The 25,454-nt window shown below is 36.7% G+C and overlaps 1 protein-coding gene across 1 annotated transcript in view; it reads left to right on the forward strand.

The window, feature by feature from the left end:
- LRP1B (LDL receptor related protein 1B) overlaps positions 1-25,454 on the forward strand; it is a 379,972-nt gene that overhangs the window by 136,599 nt on the left and 217,919 nt on the right. Inside the window, 6 exon segments of the mRNA XM_037398644.1 lie at positions 600-797; positions 2,391-2,595; positions 6,223-6,387; positions 7,271-7,515; positions 20,659-20,790; positions 22,006-22,233. Of these exon segments, the coding sequence (XP_037254541.1) occupies positions 600-797; positions 2,391-2,595; positions 6,223-6,387; positions 7,271-7,515; positions 20,659-20,790; positions 22,006-22,233 (1,173 nt within the window).

The raw sequence follows: 25,454 nt of genomic DNA on the forward strand, positions 1-25,454 counted from the left end.
ATGGTAATTTGAATTACATATATATATATATATATAAAATTATATATAATTCAAAACCAAAAAATGTTCATTTCCATGCTTGATAGTTTGAGGTGAGGATTTTTTGTTTTGAAGCAGTTCAATTGAAAACACAAGGTACATTATATATGTTGGAAAGGAAGATTGTATCTATTCTAGTAAATTGTTTCAGCTGTTCTTTCAGCTAACTGGCATTTGAAAATTTGTATAATTTAATGGATTAATTTTTCTGGAACTTTTGAGAAAACAGATTTTTTGTTTTGATAACATGACTTTTAAAACCTCTAATTATGGACTCCTTGTAGTAGGGCTACAAAATATTGTTCAGTAGTTGAGTTTGATATTCCCAAATTTAGCATTTAATATCTGTAGTTGTGATCAAAGATAATGCTGGAAGGGAGTGAGAAGTCTGTGGAACTGAAAATGTATTTGAAAGACTCCTTCTCAGAAGACGAATTGTTTTAATCATCTGTTTCTCCTGATAAAGTATTCTGTTGTTCTTATTCCACTTGTCATTTATATCGATATGTATCAGTGTCTTCTTTATTACTCTTTTGACATGTATAATCTTCTGCTTCCAGATCCATTTGAGGCTTTCATAATTTTTTCTATTCGACATGAGATCAGAAAAATTGATCTTCACAAACGTGACTACAGCCTCTTAGTTCCTGGTTTGAGAAATACAATAGCACTTGATTTTCATTTCAGTCAGAGTTTACTGTACTGGACAGATGTGGTAGAGGACAAAATATACAGAGGCAAGCTCTCTGATACTGGAGGTATGAATTTAATCTTTTAATTTCTTAATAGTAAGAACAACTGCAGTTACAGGATGGTAGACCTGATAAATCGTAACTTAGCTACCATTCACAGAAACAGAATTTATGATGTCATTCTGCCTTTAAAAATGTGTATATCTAGATTGTACTTGATGTAAAGCTAGAAAAAGACTTTATTAAAAGTTTCATTTCTCAATTGGCTATAGTGGGATGAAAATGACAAATGCAAAGGGATGATATTTCTTCCTGGTTTGCTGAGTGTGCTATTGATTTTTTCTTTTTTTTTTTTGTAATTTACCTTCACCTTATTAAAAAAAGTATAAGAGATTTTTAGATGTCTGATAAATTATCTGCTCTCACTACATGAAAGATTTTGCTTCATAATTTTATGGCATTCAGAAAGACTTTTCTTTGCCTTGATAACATATTTATGGCCTACAACTCAATGTAATCTTATATTTACGAAAGTGTTTCTACAGCAAGGTCTTTGTTGAAGTGTATTTTCAGGCACTTTCATTCCAGCATGAGCCTCTGTTTAACTTGCTTCTGTAGAAGTTCACATTCTCTGACACACTTGGGGTTTGTTTTCTGTAGTTTTTTTCTTCTCCTTAGTAGGTGGTATTTTGGGATATTTTTGTATCTGCAGATCTAGACCAGGAAAGAAATATCCTACACTGCTAAGTATGTAAAGACAGCCAAAGACTTGCTACTTTTCATTAGCGGTTTTGGGGTTTGTATGAAAGCTGTAAGATAGTCTGTTGTCATCATGCTGTGTTATAACCGCACTATACCGGAATCCAAATTATTTCTCTACTATTTTTTTTTTTAATACAGCAATTTACCTCCTCAGTCTTGCAGTTGTCAAGAACTGACTTGCACCTGCAAAAAAGCACTGTGCCTTCGTGGAAGTCCTGAGGGCTAACAGAGTGCTTCTGTAGTTGCCCTTGGTGTGAAAAATTTTGAGACCCTCCAGAGGAAATATTTAGTAGGGACGAGCTGTTGGTAGACAGCATGATGTTGTGCTGAATTGTGCCAAGTGAATTCAAAGGGACAAAGGCTATTTACTGTAGAGTTGTTCAAAATGTGTAGTTCAAACAGAGTTCTCCCTGCCATTTCTGTCTCCATTACAATCTTTCAGTTTTCTCTTTTTCTGATTGAGAAAAAACGGAAATAGAGATGCATGAGTTTGTCTAATATATCTAGTCAGTGGGCAACGAAGCATGAGCATCTCCTTCACAGGTGCTGCAAAAGAATATGCTGGTAATAATGCACATGTGTGTCTCCTATATTACTCTGCATGTGATCTCTGACCTTTATTGAGAGTTTACTTACTAAGGCATCAGAATACTAAAAATCTCTATTACTGTCGAATGAAGTTTATTTGTGTACTGCCAAAAGTGTACTTATTTACGTATTTGTAAAGGAAATTGTCAGGTGGAACAAAGTATTATCATTCATCAGATTAATCAAGAATTCACTCCAAGAGCATATGATAGACTTATATGTCCATGTTCATTATATCAGACTATATTAATTCTTTAAGACTTTTCCTTTTTTTCCTTCCCCCCACCCCCGCCCCTTTCTTTTTTTAAGGTGTTAGTGCCATTGAGGTGGTAGTACAACATGGCCTGGCCACACCTGAAGGTCTTACTGTAGATTGGATTGCAGGAAACATATACTGGATAGACAGCAATTTGGATCAAATTGAAGTAGCAAAACTAGATGGCAGTTTGAGAACAACATTAATAGCAGGAGCTATGGAACATCCAAGGGCTATTGCTTTGGATCCCAGATACGGGTAATTATAAAAAGATTACTTTTTCATGTTGTGAGGTATTGTAAAGATAGATGTGTAAATGTGAGACTGTTTGATTTCCTTTTTTGCTATGAGTTATATAGTTCCTAACTTATCTTTAATAGTTCTTGGAAGGTATATTCTCAGTGAGATACAATCCTTTATTAATGTGTTGTTCCCTGATAAAAAGGGTTAAGAAAAGGTAAGTCAGGAGATGCAGAGATCTATTTGTTGGAAAATTACTTCCCTTGCTATGTGATTGTTTCATCTAATTTTTTAATGTGGATGGCAGCAACTGGAGTCTTTGGTCTAACCTTCCTTTGTCGTTAACAGACAGATTTAGGTGTTGCCAAGGTGATTTCCCTTATGTAGAGATTGATTTTTTGGTGGGACTTTAAAAGTATAGCTTAAATGTTACTGGAAAACTAAAAGTTGAGTGAGGTAAATACCACCTTTTGTCTTTGGTTATCCATCTCTAAAGTGGAAATAATGCTTGCCAACATTGTCAGTATTTTTATTACCTATTCATAAGGGTTGTTCTATAAACTGGAATCTTAGTAATAACAAGCAACTGAGTGTAGTAGATTTAGCCTGCTACTATAAACATCTGTTTTATCTAATGCCTGTTAGAATTTTTTCATAATATCAAACAGAATATTAAGTAAAACAAGCTGAAGTTGGGTGTTTAAAACCAGTATGTTTAAATTAAAATATAGCTGATTTGGGTAATATTCTAACACAATAAAAACTGTTTTGACATAATATGTAGTTTTAGCAGTCCCCAAACATATAAATGTATTTCACAGTTCCATTTCAAATTCTTTATATTAAAAAAGAAAAACAATACACAACACTAAAACTTTACTTAGGATATTTTTGCTTTCTTTTAATATTAACCTCTCATTTCTTAGCAGAGCAAAAATTACCTAAACATGCCATTTATATTAAAAATTAAGTCAATAGACTTAAGTAGTGGAAGGGAAGTAAAACTGTTTGTGGAACCCTTAACTTGTTGAGCCAGGTGTCATTTTTGATTCTGTATTGAAATTAAGTCTACTGCTACAAAAAATTTCATGATTCTTGGAGTTAGAGCAGTGTTTTGAGACTTTTTGAAATTGCAAACTCATTACAGAAACCTCATTACCAACATTACATTGTGTCTAGCTGGATTCTCTTAGAGAGGCCAAGAAGTAATGGTCAATAGCTACATTCTCCTCTCATAATTACTATTCTTTCAGAGCAGGGAAAAAAACCACCAACACAAACCCACAAATTAAATGTGGCCAAAAATAATACAAATTAAAATGACTTTGCAGAGTCATGATATTTAGGTTTTTTTAGGAGTCTGCTATGTTTTGTCATGTGTCTTCACTGAATATTTATTTCAGAAACACAGCTGGGACATAAAAATAGAAGTAGATAAAGGTCCCATATTCTGGGACCTGAGGTCCCTCTGGGATCTAAATTCTGAATTAGGAAGTACGTGCTTTAATGAGTATGGATGCTGCCCTCTCAACTGACATGCTAGAAAGCTTATTTACAGAGTGCATCGCTTATCAATAAAGATCTTTAAAAAGAGGCATCCTGTTGGCAGAGGAATTGGCAGATAAGTTTTTCAAATGAAATGGTTGGGGGGGGGGGGGGGGGGGGGGCGGAATCAAATCACCACTCTTCCTGAAACTGAAGGCTTAATCTGCCTTTTGAACAGCTAGAAGCAATTGTATGCTACATTTTGTCAGAAGTGAGGAAAAATATAATTTTTGAACACAGATGGATACAGCTTCTTAATCTTTTCACAAATATGAATAAACAAACACTGATGATTCAAAGTAGATGGTTGTGTCAGGATTGCGCAAATCCTGTATCCCAGTGGTGGGGGCATGGCTGCCATAACTGCATTCCAACATGCAGTGAGGCTGAGTTTGAATTCTTAATCCACATACCCACAGGTGCACTATATAAATAGATGTATATACATAAACACACGTGGCCCCATAGGTCTACACAGGCAGAATCTCTCAGCACTGAGACAATCAAACAGCGCCAATGGTCTCATCTGTTAACTTCCCTGACTGCTAAGGATGAAGGTCTTTTGGTGGATGTATGTGTAATGTGGATTCCTCAGTAGCTGATTTTAGAGGTCAGGCCTACCCAGTGGCTGGCCCTGGCATTGCTGGGCTGCACAGCTGGCTGCAGGATGTGAGCCCCTGAGGCTGCAGCCCCACAGCAGCTGCTGGTAAGGATTCCATAGCAGGCACTGCTGTAGCCTGGCATAGGCACCCAGTCCCACCCAGTCCATCCCTTAACTAGCCCTGGATGCTGGCTGTCCCCAGCTGCCTCTCACAAATAGGCACACACAAACGTGGGTGGCTCAGTCAGGCTCCAGACCTCACAGTCCCTCTGCTCATTGCCTGGCTGCCCTGGTCCCTCTGGTAGCCAACTCCCCCAGCTGCCTTGTTCCCAGAGGTGCACGCACACATTAGTCTGGCTTCACCTTTGCCAGCAATCACACAGAGAAATGCACACCCTCACTCTCTGTAGTTGCTGGCACCCCAGATGTACAGCCCCTGTGACCTGTAGTCTGGCTCTAGCTGCTGGCATGCAGCTGTCTATGTGCACAGCACGCACGTGGAACAGAGACCCTCACCACCCACGGAGAGAGAAATGGAATTTGGTAGGAAGACAGGCCTTTTTATATCCTTATCCCTTATTATTTGAATATGACATGTACTACTGTTCACAGGTGCTAAATGGAGAGGCCTTATTAGAATATATGTTCAGGACTGAAGCTGGCTGATGTTACTTGTTGGAAGTTTTGCCATAGTCTGACTTTCTGCAATTGGCTTTTTACAAATAATTAAAAGTTTTCATATCAAAGGTATTCTTTAACAATGGAAAGTTTGTGTGTTATTGAAAACTTAATAAGCTAACAACAGTTAAGAGTTTGGTTTTGGCCTTTTGGTGACACTGCTTCTGTTAAATATAACAAGAAACTTTGGTCATGCAGATGAAAGCTCTCCGTATTTGAAAAAAAATTGGAGATAGTACATGACTGAAAGAGTCTACCATACAACACATCTTTTCAGTTTTCTTAGCAAGACTAACGTGTAGAAAATTTGTTAGTGACATACTGAAATCTAGCGGTCTTCACTGGAACACTCTTAATATTAGATGAAAAACTCTAGTTTAGCTTGTTCCTTAATCCCTGTTACCTCAAATCACCTTTCTTCCCTTTCTCCCCTCCCCATGCTCCCCATCTGTGGATTGCTTTCAAAGGCTGTCATTATAATTTTTTTTTTTTAATGAGCTGCATTTCTAACTATAGAAGGAAGACAGGACAAGCTGTTACTTGTATTAATGAACATGAAAATGGGAACACTATTAAACTTCTAGTTTTTAAAAAAACTTTTTAAGTTTTATGATTGCTCTAATACTAATAAATATTGCCTCCATGTTACCCTGTTATTTCAAGGATTTTTTTATTGTTGCCCAGATTAGTGTATGCTTATTCCTTTCATTTAACATATGAACGCTTGAACTTTTCCCCAATTGTTTTCTTATTGAATCATTTCAGATTATTCTTGATGCTTCAATATTTTCTTGTATCTCTCTTCGTTTTCCTCTCACCAGAATTCTGTTTTGGACAGACTGGGATGCAAACTTTCCTCGCATTGAGTCTGCTTCCATGAGTGGAGCGGAAAGAAAGATCATATATAAAGATATGGATACTGGAGCTTGGCCTAATGGCCTTACTGTAGATCACTTTGAAAAAAGAATAGTGTGGACAGATGCCAGGTAAAGTGATAACACTATTCTTATTGTCTGTCTATGAATCCTTATTCTTATATACAGAAATGTGAACTACATTGTAAGTGGAATGTAGTTGCGCATGCAAATGTGTAGTATGTACATTTCTTTAATTGCATTACTATTATATGTAATTTCTTCATGGTCTGCACCAGGCTCTGACCAGGCTTCTTGGGCACCTTCCTCCACACACCCTGCCCATAGTCCCAGGAGCCCATTTCAGCTCAGCCCTGGGGCTCATCCCCTTGCCCGAATGACACCACTGGAGCACCAGTCTCCAGCCCAACCACAGCACTGCCAGGTAGTGGGCCTTGGTGGCCTGGATCCCAGCCCACTGGGTGGCTTCCTGGCCTGACTCCTGTCACCCCAAACTGTTCTGGTGATTTGGACTCTTGGTTGAATTTGGCTGCCACCCCTGCGATCTGCTCTGCTTGCCTCACTGCGACAGTGGGATGTGGCCCTGGACAGTGAAGTCTCTGGCCTGCCAGCTGTGGTATTGTCCATGGCTCCTGGCTCCCTGTGCCTTTGAGAGCAGTTTCCCATTTCTCCTCGCTGAGATTTATTATATGGAAGACCCAAGCTATTTTACTATTTCTCCTGTAAGTTCACCTGAATGGAAACTGGTTTTCCTGCTGTGTTTTCACAGCATGGAGATAAATATAAAAACAATATGCAAGAAGTATTTCATATTTCTTGTTAAAATAATAATATGAACTAATTCATCTCTAAAGTTAATGATTGCACCGTAAACATTCTTTGGTCTTACCAGTATGTAAGAGTAAGTTTTTTATACATTTTGCACCAATGTAATAATGATTGTCTAATTTTTATTTTATTTTTTTATAATACTAAATTTGGGGTTATTTTGTAGATCGGATGCCATTTATTCTGCATTATATGATGGAACCAGCATGATAGAGATTATACGGGGTCATGAATATCTTTCTCACCCTTTTGCTGTTTCTTTGTATGGGAGTGAAGTATATTGGACAGATTGGCGGACCAATACACTTGCAAAAGCCAACAAATGGACTGGCCAAAATGTCAGTGTTATTCAAAAAACAAGTGCTCAACCATTTGATCTTCAGATATATCATCCAAGTCGTCAACCACAAGGTGACTATTTATAGAATAATTATTATTCCGGGGGGGGGGGGGGTGGTGGTATTCTTTTTATATAAATATCTGTCTTTTTATATAAATATCTGGATATGAATTTGCCTTGAACTGACAGTTCTTAATTAAATGTTGTATTCAGCACTGGTGTTTCTTGGGTAGTAATAGATTATATATTCAAACCAAAAGCTTCATGGGATCAGTGTCTGTGAGTATTGCCCATTTGGACTCTTGTTCTAGATCTGTGTTCTGGTTTTGGCTGGGATGAAGTTAATTTTCTTCCTGGTAGCTGGCACAGCGCTGTGTTTTGGATTTAGGATAAGAGTAATGTTGATAACACACTGATGTTTTAGTTGTTGCTAAGTAGTGCTTACCCAAGTGAAGGACTTGTCAGCTTCTCATGCCCTGCCAGTGAGAAGGCTGTAGGGGCACAAGAAGTTGGGAGGAGACACAGCCAAGTTGGCTGTCCTGAACTAGCCAATGGGATATTCCATACCATATGATGTCATGCAAAGTATATAAATTGGGGGAGGAGTTAGCTGCAGGGGGTGGGGAGGGGATTGCTGCTTGGGGACTGGCTGGGCATTGGGCAGTGGGTGGTGAGCAAATGTATTGCTCATCACTTGTTTTGGCTTTTTTCCCCTTGAGTTTTTTCTCTTGCTTTTTTTTTTAATCTCCCTTGCTGTTACAATTATTGTTAGTAGTCTTAGTATTACATGTTACTTTATTTCAGTTATTAAACTGTTCTTATCTCAACCCAAGGGCTTTAGCTTTTTTTCTGTTTCTCCTCACCAACCCACCAATGAGGGGAAGGAGCAAGCAAGTGGCTGTGTGTTTCTTAGTTGCTGGCTGGGGTTAGACAAAAACAATCTGTTACAAATATAGTGCAGAACTACACTTACTTAAAAGTCTTCCAACTTTTTTTAACTGGAGTAACTAGTTCGACAAAAGTAAATGTAAGTGTTGGCTGTCTTTCCCTTGCTTCTCTCCAAAGGAGGATAAACTTTTCTGTGAAATAAACTGTGTATAAAATTCTTAGTTGTAAATACTCACTTTGTGCTATAATTTGCCTTAATTTACTCATTCACTTGTCTGTCTCTATTTGCTTCTCAATCTTGTTCACTCTTAAGACTATATAACTTAGGTTCCACCACTGCAGACTGCTACTTTTGTACCTAAATAGCCCCATTTGGGTGTTGTCCATAAACTGATGCTTTTCCAAAGCATATCCTATTCACGTAACAGTTTTTATCTTAAAATAACATTTACAATTTTCTATTTCAAATTAACACAGTATGTCTTTCATGGTAGAATGAACTCAAACTGCTGGAGGTATGAGTTTGGAGTTTAAAACTTCAAGAAGCATCAAAACTTATTTTTTCTGATTAACAATCAAAACTGAAAGGAAGTTCACAGTGTATGCATTCATTAAATAATAGGAAATACTTAAATTATTTCTTGATACATTGTTTTGTAAGTTTTAACTTCCCATTTTCCTCTGTATGCAGCTTACCTCTTCATGTGTATGTTTCTATTACAATTTTTTACCAGCTTTTATAGTGATACCATCTATTTATACCAGAACACTGCTGTACAATTGAAGTAAGTGCATAGGCTTTGTCATTAGGTAGAGTCCAACAGTAGTGTTGTGTATTTAGTAATCTTCAGGTACTATAATTTAAAATAAAACTATTAGTCTTGAAAATGAAAAATGACCAGATTCTATCTATCTGGTTTAATGAAATATTCCATTTAACTCCTAATGAATAATGCAGGAACCTGCTAAAACTTAGCTCCTTGGGACTGATTTACAGTGTCTGTCGCATAGGTAAAAAGACTAATGATTTTCCTGTAATTTCAGCTGAAGCTTTAAATGATTTTATCACTGAATGGTGAATTTCTCACTCAGACGGTAAATATTTAGTTGTTTAGTCGAGAAATTTAAGTTATTGATTTCAGTGGTCATACGTTTGAAGGTTCAGGACCAATACAGAAATCAGAGTAGCCCATTAGTTGCACATGTAGTATTTTTCTAGAGTATAAGTGTATTTGTTGCTTCTCTGAGGATTATGAAGATTACAGATACAGAGATTTTATTTAACTGGTGTAAAATTATTTTCCAGTCTAAATTTTCTGACTTCAGTCGTGGTAATACATAGGCAGTACCTAAGCATGTTGCTAATAACGTAAGCAATAATTAAATTCAAATTAGTTATAGAGGGACTTGGCACTGGACATTTTGCTGTGATTTTGTCCTGATACCTACCTGTTGTTTGCACTATCTGCTATGGGTCTGAATGTGCTTACCTGCCTTCCCTCCTACTTCTTTTTTCTCCCAACTGCTCTCCAGCTAAGAATAGGTAAATTCAAGGTGCTTAGTACAATGCTGACAACTGGCAATATTCTTCTTCTTCCTAACAGTTATCTTTTCTACAACTGTAAAAAATATTATCTTGCTTGGGCTTTATGGTTCCTCCATCTCTGACTTTTCAAACATTGAGTCCCTATATCCCTGGCCTGGGAATCATAAATGAGAATGGGAATAATTAGTAAGTGTTGTTGCATATCCACTTAGTAGGAGTCCATGGACTTCTCAATCAGATGCTTGACTTCAGTCAGTGTGAAATAATAAGGATGAGGTGGTTAGATGAAGTAGTAATGAAAGGATATGATTGCATGCTGAGCAGAAGGTAATGGTCCTGATTAAACTTCTTCAGATACTTTGTTGGAGGAGATCCTTGGAGATCAGTTCTCTCAGTGGATCCCCATGTAAAATGAAGAACTAAATGAAGTGACATTTTTCTATACAACTGTCGCTACATGGTTGTTTAAAATAAATTTAAAGTTACAAACCAATTCTAGGACAGGAAGATGTGATTATTGTATTGCTGACAATTTCAAAATTCATTCTTTGAAAGAGATGCATTACCGTATTGATCAAAAAGAGACCAGAGCTCAGAACCTCTCAACCACAGCTGGAATACCAGCTTTCTTGATAGTTCAATTTCTCAGTATAGCTTTGCTATACACGTGTATCATTTTTTAAATTGGTTGTATCAGCCATTGGAGGGAAGAATTAAGTCTTTTTAGACACTTTTATATTTTTATATCAGTAACTCATGGGTTATTTGCGGGCAACAAACCAGATCATCCAGAACAGAACAAGTCGTGATCAGTGAATGAAGTGAGTTGCCCTCCTGTTGTTTATACATAAATTTAAGTTTACTCCAGTAACTCTTCTGCAGAGGTCTTACTGTCTCCTATCTCCTATAAGCTATTCATTCTTCCTTAGTAATTTTTCCATCTCTAATTCTCCATCACCTGTCTTTGATTTATTGTAGGTTATTTAGTGTAAATAGGCTGAAGTATACAGATTATTTAGGATGTGAATAATACATAATTTATAGATGTCACATCTATATTAACACATAGTTAATATGTGAATATGTAGTCAAACATATACATGTATATGTATATGTACTTCACTTATGAAAACGTATGTGAACATTTTCCCCTTTATAGTTTTGAGTTCAATGTTACAATCAGATGTGATTGAGGTAATACCAGGTGCATTTGCTAACAGTAAATGAAGTTCAGTTGTTTCAGGACTGTCCTGGTTTTGGCTGGGATAGAATTAATTTTCTTCCTAGTAGCTGGTACAGTGCTGTGTTTTGGATGTAGGATGAGAATAATGTTGATAACACACTGATGTCTTAGGTGTTGCCGAGCAATATTACACCAAGTCAAGGACTTTTCAGCTTCTCACCCCACCCCACCTGTGAGAAGGCTGCAGGGCTATGGGAAACTGGGAGGAGACATGGCCAGGACCGCTGACCCCAACTGGCCAAAGGAATATTCCTTACCATGTGATGGTCATGCTCAGTATATAAACTAGGGGGAAAGCTGGCGAGGGGCTGCTGCTCAGGAACTGGCTGGGCATCAGTATCAGTCAGTGAGTGGTAAGCAATTGCATTTTGCATCACTCGTTTCATATATACTAATTTGTTTCTCAATATTGTCATGGTTATTATTATTCTCCCTTCTTTTTCTGTCCTATTAAAATGTCTTTTATCTCAACCCGTGAATTTTACTTTCTTTCCCAGTTGTCTCCCCCATCTCAGTGGGAGAGGGGGAGCGAACAAGTGACTGTGTGGTGTTTAGCACCAGGTTAAAACCATGGCAGTCCTTTTTGGTAGAACCCAGGTCAGCTCCTTGGGGATCTGCCAATCGGCCCTGCCCGATCAAAACTTTAACGTACTTTAGAAGGTGATAAAGTCCCTGTAGTGCACATGAAAAATATGCTGCAGAAAAAGAATCTGGGTCATTCCTTCCTCAGGCAAAGGCAGACCCATTTGCAGGATTGCTTTTGCTCAAGGACCTGGATGCAGTTGGTGGGTAATGTGGGAGGATGGGGAAGTCTGATGTATGCCTCAAAAGGGCTTTGATTCTGAGTGAGAACAGCCAATAATTTGTGCAGCGATGATAGAACTGGACAAGCACAGTGGTGATAGAACCAGAACTGGCTTCAGCATGTAACAATTCAACACCACATACCATCTCTCCTACCCTGAAGGACTGCTACAACAGGTGGAACCCAAAGTCATGGACTAAATGAACTCAACAGATAATGGCCATTGACTAAGGGAATGATATCTATACTTATATATCAAATGACAGGAAAGGTTGTAATTGGGATGTATCGAGAGGTGTGGAACCTGGGTATGATGTAAATGGTATAGAATAAAGGGTGATTATCTAATTCCATCTTCCCCTTTCCTCCAGTTTATTTAAAATAATTCTTGAGAATTTAGAATATCCTCAGGATATTCAAACCATCATGTTCCTATTGCTGTATCTCCTGAGTGCGTTTCAGGTCTTGTTTAACCCTAAACAACTATTGAAGAACACTACCCAGAAATTTGCCCCAGGGCTGGACAGTTACAACTGGCAGGATGTGTGGGATAGTAAGGACAAGTGCCTAGGACAGTGGTCACCTCCAGCATTTTGGAACAGAATCCTGAAAAACTGGTGAAATATTTGGAAAAAGCATGCTGTCACCCCGGCAATTTGAGAGAGACACAAGTCACCACAATGTGCTGTGGCCAGGCCCACACCTACCAAGCCACGTTCAGCACGATTCACTACTCTCAAGGGGAAAAGGAGGTCTCTGGGTCTGGAGACAAAACAACAGGCACTGCAACTGACCCAGAGAACCAGCCCGTGCTGGTATCAGTCACCCCTATACTCAAGAACAAATATGGGAAGCAGAATTCAGCTTGTTTAGTAAGGGGTGAAAGAGCTTCAAAGATGGAGCAGGAGGAAGAACTGGACAAGGCAGACTACTCTGAAACAGGGCCATCACGAGGAGGAGGAAAAGAGGCAGCCACTGCTTGAGGAGGAGGAAGAGGAAGAACTCATAAACGATGCAGTAACCACACGATCCCTATCCCTGAGTGAGCTATGAGATATGCGAAAACATTTCAGCCATAGTCCAGGTGAGCACGTTGTTACCTGGCTGATCCAGTATTGAAATAACGGGGCTAGTAGCCAAACAGCAGGGATCGCTTTCTATGGAAGGGGACATTGACTAAGCAATTGGAAAAGGGCCACAAGTCCACAGCCTCTGGAGGCAGCTCCTGTCAGGCATGAGGGAAAGGTATCCCTTCACGGAAGATGTTATATGTCACCCAGCCAAGTCGGTCACCATGGAGAAAGGTATTCAGTACCTGAGGGAATTAGCCATGCTGGAGGTGGTTTATGATGGCCTGGAAGACAAGCAGTTATCCAAAGACCCAGATGAAGTCAGGTGCACGCTACCCATGTGGTGAGAGTTTGTATGGAGTGCGCTATGCCAGCTGCTAGGAAGACAATTTATTTATCCCAGACGAAACCAGGACAAGGACACACCTGGGCCGTATACAGCTATAGCTTCTAGCTCTAGAAGCTCTTGGGATATGCCCTGCAAAACACCAATTCTGAAAGAAGAACTGAATATGTGTTTTTATTGTGAGATATAACAAAAGATAGTGACTTAATTTGTATGTAAATGTAGGAGAGTAAAAAGTACCACTGGAGGATAACCACCAATTAGTTATAGAATGTTCCATGATCTCCAGATAAATTTCACCTCTTCTGCCAAAAAGCTGATGGTAATAGAAACTACTTAAAAATTCCTATCATGTATACTTGAGGTTTTTAAATATTGAGAAATGATACTTTGTTTGTCTTCTCACACAGGGTTTGTATTGCTCAGTAACCTATTCAGACTTTTATGTTAGTAGGTTCTGAGCAATCTTTCTTTGAAAACATTAAATCCTCACAGTTTTGTATGGCTTTGTAAATGTCTTAGAACCCAGTTCTGCATTAGTTACACATAGAAGACTATGGATATAGCTCTAATGTAAATGACTACTAGCAAGAAAAATTCTCCCTGCACACTGGTAGTCAAAAGATTTGAAGAATGCTAATAGTGTGCACTGAAACAGGGCGAGCAGTGAATACAACTTACTGTTTGTGAGTTGTATTCATGCATGATGACAACTGTGATAAGGACTCACAGTGAACAACTTGTAATCCACCTTGCGATATGTGACATATGCTGTCAGGATACATTTTTCTGATTATTTAATTTTAAAATAATAATGAACTTACTTTAAAGAAGAATGTTACTGGTTTTCAGTGGATGTCAAGTTCCTTGGGATTTATTGCTTTTTAAAATAAACCTCTTAGAAGAATTTAATTTTTAGACTGGGGTATAGTTCTAACAAAGCTGCCTGACTTCTGGGCAAAAGAGTATGTATGCTTAGGATCTTAAAATATTGGTGGAGTAAATATGCATCTCTGCACATCCCTTTCAAGCAATGGGTTTTGTTGGTTTTTTGTGTTTTTTTAATAATTAGTCACTTCTTGAACTTTGGTATTTGAGGAAGTGTTCTGTATGTGGTGTTTTCACAGCAGCATTAACCATTTCTTGCTGTCAGAATAAAACAACTGTTTTCTGTTTGGACTGGGGCCAGGCAATGTCTTTAGAGAGAGACCATAGCCTAGGGAAACATCAGTCAGTATTCTAGAGTCACAGATACCTTGGCCTCAAGGCAAGGTATAAGCTGTAGAAGAGTTTTCAGTTGCTATTTGCCAGAATCAAGAAGTTCAAATATGAAGTTGTGTAATTGCAGCTTTTATTTTATGATGTAGTAAACACCAGATTCTGATTTATGATTGACCTTCTGGGTTTGCGCTAAATTGTTCTCTTTCAATGGAACCAATTTCTTTCTACAAATCTCCAGTACATAGCTTTATTGGAACTAGAGAAAAATGGTGACACTATGTGATTATGTCTTAATTTTTCTCTTGAATTTGTAGCAATTTTGCAGTAAATTAAACAAGATAGCATGCAATTTAGAATCCCAAAATAAAATAAACAGTAGATTTACATTGCAAAATGGCAGTGTATATATATAGTACTGAAGGACAAACATTTTGTAGTCACAGTTCCATAGGTATACATCTGGGTCACCTATGTAGGTGAAAGCTTATTAGCTTTTAAAATATATCATGCAACTTAATTTGATTTAAATAAGGTAGAGCAGTGCTAAATAAATTCCTGTAGCCTAAAGCAACACTATTTCAGTTTAATCTAGGACAGATGATAATTTAAGGTAGTGATGCTGTAGTGAGGTACTTTGTACAGACGATAGGTTCATCTGTCAGTAAACCACAGGGGATTGTGGAAGGTTCCATGATCTAATGCAGAATGATGTCACATCTTGGGAACGTGAGCTTGAGACCTATTCATCTTCAAGGAATCAAAGCTGTGTGTCAGGAATGCTATCAGCATAGCAAACAGGTTTTCTAGGAAGAATATTTTCTCAACTACCATTATATTTAAAAAATCCACTTTCTGCAAAGAACAAGGGCTTCTATTAGGCACAAGCAGTTGCACTTGTACCATGAGTTGTAATACTGAGGATAGCGATGAGATGAGTAAATATAGTGCATTGGAGTGATCACAGCTTGAAAACAGCTAGAAAGCCATGAATTTCTCACACATTCCCCAGGTTTTTGCATTTCTCAAGAGTATTTGAATAAAAAAACAAAACAAAACAAAAAACCCACCATGGCCATGGCATTATTTTTCTTTTTGCAGATTGAGTTTTTCTAGACTAAATATCAGGACCAGCAGTAGAATAACTGTTGAATATAAAGTATGTTGGTACCACTGAACTCTTTTGTAATTAAAACATGCTAAACATTTAACTTCATAGCACTGCTTTGTTGCAGTGTGCTGTTGAGGCCTGGATTGCCAGCTGTTTTACAGAAATGTATCTTAAGATGCACGAGAATGAAGCTCTGGCTATTTTATTGGGGGGTGGGCAGGGGTTAAACATTCTATTAGTGTGAGATTTTATTACAGCCTTCTTGTGTATGTTCTTTTTACTTCAAAACCAGCAGCAAGATTGGCATAAGGATTACAAATCAAGCAAAATATGTAAATTCTTCTGAACTTTAAAATTGATTCCTCTGTGCTTTATGAAAGTTCTGTTGTTCAGCGTGGTTTGGTTGGTTTGTTGTTGGTTTTTTTTTAATATACAAGCAGTGTCTTCTGCCTTTGTCTTAACTCAGCAGCCTGTCTTTGACAATGACTGATCAGTGGCTACAGGAGACTATGGACCTGGGGGGAGATAACAGCCATGCTCCTCCCCTACAGCCTGTCAACTTCCAGTAACCTTTAACTCGGTGATTTTTGAACCTAAAATGGTGTCTTTGTGAGTCAAAGGCTTTAAAGCCTTTGATTCTTCTTGCATGACCTTTTCTAGTTGACTTTTGAACTTGATGTCTACAGCTTTTTGGACAGATGGCTGTGGTGCATAACTATGCACTGTGTGAGGGAGGACCTTGTCTTGTCTGTTTTGGTCCTAATACCTGATAATTCTGTTCACTGTGTCCTAGCTCTTGTAGTAAGAGGGGTATTGGACAGCCATTTCATAAGGATAAATCTGTTGCTTCAGAAAAGGATCTTGCAGATATAGATGCTATTTCACTGCCCGTTCTCATGTATGTAACTTGAGATTGTTTTTTTCTTGGTATATTATTATACATATATTGAATTCTATCAAGCATTTTATTTCTTAGTCACTCTGTCATGTAACTCTTGTGTTTCTTTTCACACTTGGATCTAATTTAATCCTTTGCCACTGCTTTTTTATTATGTACTTTAACAGGAAATTTCTGATTTTTTAGAAAGTTTCTGATAAGGCATAGTACCTGCTCTTAAAAGTACTATTGCCTTTGGTCTTTCCACTTGGCAATACTCTAGCGTTACCACATTTGTTACTCTTTTACACCTGCGTTTCTTACCTGCCTAGTATGTCAGTATGCTTTTTTAAAGTCTATCATTCCAGGCACTCATTTATTAGTTATGGACTTATATAATTAATTACATATTTCACTGTTTATTTTGCAGCACCCTTTTATCTCAAACTGTACAGTGGGGGTGCAATGGGAATCAGAGATTCATTAAATAAATTAATTCAGATTACCATAAAGATATCATACCATACGCAAAAGAGTATCATGAAGAACTGTGCCAACTTTGAGATAATATTCTTGGTTATTTTGTTTTAACGGTGAATATAATTTTTTTGTTAGATGGTATGCTGACTAATTCTTCAAGTGAATGATTAAAAACTGAAATAGTCAATATAGGAAATAAATACTAACTTTAGAACTAATGCATTGTCTGTTCATTCCTAACTTGCAAGTGCAAATTATTAATGCTAAAATAGTCGGATATAATAAGGCAGTGTAAAGATTTTAACTTGACTGTCGAGTACAGCAGAAGGATCTTTGGCCCTATGAAAAGCAATACTACAGAAAGCATTGATGGTGAGCAAAGAATTAGATCTATAACTGGTTTTAAATATGAGTGGGAATAGATTGTCAGCAATTTAAAAGTATCCTTTTGATGTAACTGTAGTGCATATATTTGAAAGTGTAAGCAGAATTTGAATGATACCATGCACCATTAAAGTATGAGATTAAAATTTTGCGTAGCTAAAATCGGATGTGAAGAAGATACAGGTTCAATACGAATTTAATATGGAGGATAAGTTGGTCCCTAGTGAATGGATATTCAGAGGTTGTCAGAGTAACTGCTCATTTGTCAACTGGTGATTGAATGTCTGAGGTTTTTTTTTTCCAGGTTACTGGTCAAGAAAAATAAACATTTGGTTTACATAATGTTTTAGGGAGCAGTCAAGAAGAAATATGATGACAAAGAGTGACATATGTGTGTCTGTGTACAGGACTGTAAAAGAAATAGATTGACAAGCAATCAGCAGTGGCAATCAGTCAAATAATGCAAAAGGCTGGCCAGCTGGTGAAAATACCAGTTCTGTGGGTTGCCATGATAAAAAGGAAAATAGATGGGTGGAAATGATTAGGAAGAGAATAAAGTACCACAGATAGTGAACTGTAATGCTGTATATATATCCACATCACTCCCCTATCTTGAATACTGTGTACAGATTATATAAAAGATAGTGAGAAAGCTTAACAGGCTCGTTGAGAGTATGGGAAAAGTTTTTGTATGAGGACAGGTAAGCTTGTGCTTCTTGAAATGCAGCTTATAGATAGGCTTCTGTATGATGGCAGTTGTTGAAATCGTAACTGGCATGGGGAAGGTGAATAAGGAATGGTTATGTGGTTATTCACAATAGAAACAGAAGCAAGTGTTAGAGCTAGCACAAGGAAATAATAGCCAAACTTTTGAGTCAAAGCAATAGCATACCTATTCGGTGAAAGCAGTATGAATATGAAAGGAATATATACCTATGTGCTGGTTTAAGTAATTTTTAGATTATGGTAGTTTACTCTTCCAGTTGCACAAGCACATGGAAACAAATACATCTGCTTTGTAACACTTATTCTTCCACTAATTTTGTATTCTATGATAAGTGAATTGTGATGTGGACAGACAGCACATAAATTGTACTGTCCCCTCTTTGTTGGTGCTTGTAGCGTACTTTAATCATGACCCTTTCTTTAACATGATCATTAACCAGCATGCCTTTTATTTTCTCTTCTGTATGTTCTTTTGTTTGAATTCCATGCTCAAATAGCAACTTTTGTACAGAAGAATGCAATGCACTACTTGCACAGAAAAACAATATGGGGATGATTATTCTTAGGCCCTAAGTAGATCCTCACCACAGGCAGTTGTATGCATATAAAGAGGTTCAGGTTCCACTGAAATTACTGCTTTGTATTGGCAAATAAATTAAAGGAGATGCTGTTTTACAAAACATATGACTAAATTTTAAATCTCGCAGCAGCAGTGTTAAGAATGCCAAAAAATTCAGGAGGTTGAATCATTAGATTATCTCCACAGATCCCTTACAACCTAAATTATCTCCTTCACAGTATTGTCAAAATATGACATTATGTTTCATTTTTTATGTGTAGTTCATAGGGATAGATGACTTTTATTTGTTCATTTTAACAGTCCATTAATGATTGATTCTTATCCTGAAGGGCTCCTGGAACCTTCTTAACTTAGTCTGTTTTCCTCAGCTTCATATTTTTTGTCAGCCACACAAAGCTGTGAACTTACTAAAAGAAAGCACCCCAGATTTTTGCACATTGTTACTTACCCCAGATACAAGAAAAGTGAAGATGTTTAATAAATATTTATCTATTGTAATTTTGGGGAAAAGCAGAATCAAATATAGTCGTTGAGTAAAAATAATAAGGTATTTACAGTCCATTAGCAGTCAAAGAAGATACTAAGTCATTAACCAAGAATAAATATTTTTAACCTTATTGGCCCAGCTGACTTTCTGTCAGAGGTTTAGAAGAGCTGACAGAATGGAAATGGGATGCTTCTTTTTAGTAAACCTTGGGATAACAGGAGACACTGCAAAGGCAGGTAGGGTGCTGAGTGGCCTCCAGTGCTGCCTGCCAGTGTTTGAAAGGGGCAAATTAGATCATTTTACAGAAAACTGTAAAACTCTGTAATTTTTAAATAGAATGATGGAAGATGCTGGATTTCATTAATCTATTTATCCAGGGTTTTGAAAGTTTCGTTCTTCCTGTAGCACTGGTCAGACAAGTAAGTAGTTAAAGGTTTTAAGAGTTGGTAGAAAAAATTAAGGAAGCATGAGCTGATGAAATAGAAATGGTGCAATGAAGTGTGTCTTCAAATTATAGTGCTTGAGTCTGAGCTAAATTTATTTTGCAAAGAAATTCATACATCAGATTTGTCTACTTATCTAATTACTTATATTGCAGGCTAGTACAGCGTTGGAGGAATGTATTCTAAACTAATTGATTTTGTTAATTATAAGTTTGTCTTTATGACTCAGTCATTCCCGCTTCCCTTTTCATCATAGTTAATTTTCTAAGGTTCCTTCAGTAAACGGAAAAATCAACATTACTTTCTTTTTATGCTTGGAATGTCTCTTCAGGAGTGCTCTGGAACTGTGTGTGTATAATAACTGATGAAAATAATAAGAATAAATTCTAGATTTTGTAAGACTAAGAAGTCTTCTCCGGTCAGCTTTTTTCTGCTCTTTAAAGCAATTTTAGCACATCTTGTGCAATCAGTGAACTATAGGAAGATACTTGAAAAAGTCTGCACTTAAGAGAGGTTTTTCTCTGAGGAAAGTAGAAATACTTTGGTGTGTTTTTTGTTGGTTTTTTTTCAAATTATTATTGCATGTTATATTTCTAAGTAAGATTCCAGTAGGTAGATCAAATTGAGAGGAGACATTGGCATTGCCAAAATTCATTGCATAATCTAAGGTTTGGCTCTTCACAAAATGAAATTTGCTGTTCAGGTCCTCATCATGTTAATTTTTTTATTTATTTTTTTTTTTTATCCCATGTGTCCTGATTAGGAGTGTAAAATACTTTCCATGTTTAAAAAAACCCAAACAAACAAACAAATACACCATTATATGCTTGGACGAGATTTGAATATTAACCTAGAAGAGTTGATTCGAGTAAAAGCTTAATCAATGAGGCCAGCTTTGTATTCAAACAGAATTTTCACCCCTTTCTCACCAGTGTAGCTTATGCTAGTTTGACAAACATTAGTCCCAAAAAGTGTTCTTATATTTTGTGTATTTCATTATTCAATTTTAGATTCCAATCCATGTGCTGCTAATGAGGGCAGAGGTCCATGTTCTCACATGTGTCTGATAAATCACAACAGAAGTGCGGCATGTGCCTGTCCACATCTGATGAAACTGTCTTTAGACAAGAAAACATGTTACGGTAAGTTTTCCTCCGAAATTCTGACAATTGTATTTATTTTAGAATTTTGAACTGGACAAATTAAAACACAATCTTAAAAAAAATCTTTACAGTACATTTTGATGGTATATTTTAAAGCGATATCTACTTTTTGAGAATTGATAACTCTAATATATGAGGTGTGTGTAGCTTTGATGTTTAATACCATAGCCATTTTTTCCTGTTCCTTGTGTATATGTTAGTAAAAGTTATCTCTACAAAACAGAAAGATGTATACTGTAAAATGTGTCACCGAAAAATGGAGTCAGGTAAGCTGAATGACAGAAATGTGCTTCATGTTTAAATCTCTACCTGTTCTTCTAAAGTAGTCTTCATTTTCTTAATCCTTGAAAATGAAACTAAGAGTAAATATTAGACATGCAGCCTTGCAGGGGAGTTTTATAAAGAATTGCAGTAAAGACTTTTAAGTTATAAAAGCTGTTTAAATGTCAAATAATTGTGTCTTTTATCAGTTAAACCTTGTACTATAGTATTCTTTTCAGTGTGCATTAATAATGTTTAGGAAATACAGAAAAATACTTCATTGTATCAAGGGTATTGCGGTGAAGAAAGTTACCTTAACTGTTTGGAGCAGACATTTGCTCCAATAATTTAGATTGTTGAGATTAGAAAAACAGAAGTCTGTTTTGCCTTTAAGGTATTACCCTTTTTCATTAGGGAATGTCTAAATTAAAACAATCAATGTTTGTTGGTGGTTTTTTTTTTCCATCTGTTTTCACTGCTTACACGTACATTGTGGAATTCCTACTGAGTTTCATTTTTTGGGAAACTTCCCTGTTACGGTGATACTCTGTTGCCCTGATATACCAAATTTTATTATCTGTTAGGATATGTTGGCAAATGAAATCATATTTTTGTGATTGGGATAAGTGGAGTAAAAATTTTAAAATAACATTTTTAACATTCTCTCTTACACATTCATGAGACCATACAGCTTTAGGTTGCAGTAACATCATGTCCAGCATCCAGAATTAATATATTTTTCCTGTGACGTTTTTGTGCTTTTCTGTCATAGTTTATTTCTCAATTGTCACTAAGCTGCAGGATTTCTGGATGTTAAATCACTCATGTAAACTTTATTTACACATTTGTAAAGTGATCTTAAATGAATGACTTGAACTTCTGTTAGTGATGTTGTGCAGAGGATGAGGAGTGATGTTTTCTTTTTTCTAACAGAAAGGAAGAAGTTTCTTCTTTATGCAAGGCATTCAGAAATAAGAGGGGTGGACATAGAAAACCCATACTTCAACTTCATCACAGCCTTCACTGTTCCTGACATTGATGATGTGACAGTCATTGATTTTGATGCTGCGGAGGAGCGCTTATACTGGACTGATGTGAAAACACAGACCATCAAGCGTGCCTTCATTAATGGCACTGGCTTAGAAACCATTATTTCAAGAGGTAAATACCATAACATTGAAGTAATAATAATTCATTGTACTTATAAGCATGCTAAAATATGTACCAAAGTTCTTGTTGAGTGTACCTTCCACTGGTATTGGATAATTGATCTAAACAATAAGAAAGCATAATTTTGTTTTGGATTCCGCTTCATTTTATTGATTCACAATTCATTTTTATTTAACTAAACTGTGGTGTTATTTTAACATTGCTTTTATATGAGATTGGAAATATTGTAAACAATGGAAATAATGTCTTCTGGGGAAGGTAGAAGTAATAAAATGAAAAGCAGAAAAACAACAGTATTCTGACATAGCGCTGACCTACCGAAGAAATTAGCAGCATCAGAGTTATTTTTTTCTTTCCAGTTTATGTAGATCTTTCAGCTTTGGCACCATTCATGAAACACATGGTGTGGTAGCTCTGTAATTTTGGTAATACTGGTGTTATGGATTTACCTGTTGTCTTCTTCCAGCATGTGTCTTGTTCAAACTGATTGCCATCAGGCTGTTTGCAGTACTTGAATGCTGTGAGGAAGTGGTCTTGAGTCTGTGTCTTTCAATCCTGTAAACTTTTGTTCCATCAGTGCTGCTTCAGTTACTTATAACAGTAGATTTCGGATTTTCCTTTTTACTGAGCTTTTTCCTTACAGGTAGATTGCTTACAGCGATACAAGGAAACCTAAAATATTGCAAATGGAAAATCATAGCTGGCTTGTTTTTTTCTGTAGTTAACACTTCCATTGTTCCGGCACTTTTGCTTTGTACTTTGAGTACAGAAACCTAATGGATTGTAAAGTCTGTTCATGATTGCTTCAACCCTATGGCAGTAGCTTCAGTATTAAAGTGATACCGGTTTTTTTCCTTGCCTAGTGCTGGGGTTTGTTTGTTTGTTCATGTCCAACCACTATCAGTTCCTCTCCTAGCACCACACAATGTTCTTCTATTTCGTAATATAACTATCTGCTTGAACATAGAAAACTGTTCTGACAGTAATTATCTCAAGGCAAATTCTGTAAACTCTGGTTCCTCAACTGTTAAATATGTGTTTGAAGGGGAAGAGATGAAAAGAAAAAAATCACTTCTGCAAGATCAGACCTTTTCTGATTTTGAAAACAAATAAAAAAAAACAGACCTCTTTAGTTTTTTGATTAATTTTTTGATGATTTCCCCAAATAAAGTTCTGCCCCTGGTGTCACTCCAGAAGAATTTTGTTCTGAATTAGCATATTTGGGGAAATCATTGGACAAATGTGGCAATATTAATTCTTGGCTGTGTAGGTTGATGAACCTGTTTATTTTGTGTAAGTATCTTGTTTTTTTCACCTGCTATCTCAGAGACGACTTTATTGATAATTGGAGATTTTTTTTCAGTACCAGTAATGAAAGCAAAGTTCAGAATGCCTCTTAGAGCTAGTCTTTACATCATTGAGGTGCCCAGAAGAGGAAGAGTTCTTGTGTTTTTAAATGGTAGTATTCCAAAAAAACATTGTTTACTATATAAAATATATAGTGAAAAATCACAAAACTTGTCAACTTAATGAAACTTAAAGAAACGTACTGTGTGTAAGTGTTTCTGTTTATCAGCATTCTTTTTATTGTGGTAGCTTCTGTGCTGGAGGTTTTCTGGGCTGTTCTTTTTTTCTGTGCCAGATGTAACTCATTATATATAAAATATGCAAATTTACCATGTTCTGGCACATCAAAACATTATAAAGACTACTTACTATGTGGAAATGATCTCATTTACTTACAGTTGTATTTTTGTACTTCTTATGAGAGCATAAGAAGCTTTGTAAGCACATACTAGTGGGATTCTTGCAGGATGAAGTCTTATGTTAATGTCACAAAGATGCCAAAGTCATAGTTTAATCTTTTTAAAAGTATGAAATGCTTGTTTTCTAGTTCCTCCAACAAACAAACAAACAAACAAAAACCCACCCACAACCAAAAAGGCAGGGGATCAGTTTAAAATGGGTCAAGGCTCTGAATTCAGTGGCCCTTGTTGCATTCTCTAAAATTGGCAGACTTCCTAATGCCCAATCACTGTTTGACCTTAGGTATAGGCAAGTCAGTCCACAGCCACATCCATGTTAGTTTGTCAATGATAATAATTCTGTCAGTGGAAGTAATCATGTGAAGTTGACAAAGAGAGAGTGTATAAACTATGAACTATAATGAAATCATGAAATCGCCCTTAGCCTGCTTCCTCATCTTCAAAGGTGCTGTACAGTATGAACCATTGCTATGCCAAAGCAGAGCAGCTTGTTGATATCTAAATGATGAGCAGTGATTTTGTATGCAGCGTTTAAGGCAGATATCAATATATTTAAAAAAAAAAAAATCAGTGTCTTGCTAAGGAAGACTATCTCATACAAAGACACTTGTGAAGGTACTAAATTGATCATATTATATTCGTTTGTCACTACTGCAGGTAATGCTGCTGTGGTTTAACCCCAGAAATCAGCTAAGCCCCACACAGCTGCTTGCTCACTCCATGTGAGTGGGCTGGGGAAGAGCGTTAGAAGGATGAAAGTGAGAAAACTCATGGGTTGAAATCAAGACAGTTTAATAAGAAAACCAAAAGCTGTGTGCACAAGCAAAGCAAAAAAAAATTCCTTCACTACTTTCCATTGGCTGACAGATGTTTAGCTACTTCCAGGAAAGCAGGGGAGTAAGATGGAGTCTTCAAAAGCCTTCAGAAATAAAACCAAAACTTCTTTAGTCATGTAGCTACTTACCTACTAACATGCTGTAGAAGTGTGCTATAAACCAGTGGTTTTAATTCAGATACTCCATACTGAGTCTTCCTGGTGCTAAAGAGGGAAGTAGGCTTTTAAACTTCAGCATAGTTGTGCCTTAGAAAGCCACTTAATGTTCTCTATGTAAAGTGGAACTCGCAACTAAAGAAGTATGAGCCTTCCTCTTACATCATGAATAATATTTATGTTTAGTAATTGTGAGTGTTGAACTTTCCAGTGGAGGGTAATTCATTCTACATCATCATCCATTAAAAAAAACCACCACAAACCACACTTCTTAATACTGCATTGAGTAATAAATGCATTTGTAAGTAGAAAAATACACTCAGAAAATTCACCGTCTGTCTGATTATTATTTTTGGACAATATGTTTTATGCTAACTTTAAAAGAAGTATTTATGGAGGATTTCCTAAATCTTCAGTGCAGTTTTGATGTTCTTATTGCAAGTATATCAGGCCCA

This window comes from Falco rusticolus, chromosome 8 (genome assembly GCF_015220075.1).
Source record: "Falco rusticolus isolate bFalRus1 chromosome 8, bFalRus1.pri, whole genome shotgun sequence".
NCBI classification, from domain to species: Eukaryota; Metazoa; Chordata; class Aves; order Falconiformes; family Falconidae; genus Falco; species Falco rusticolus.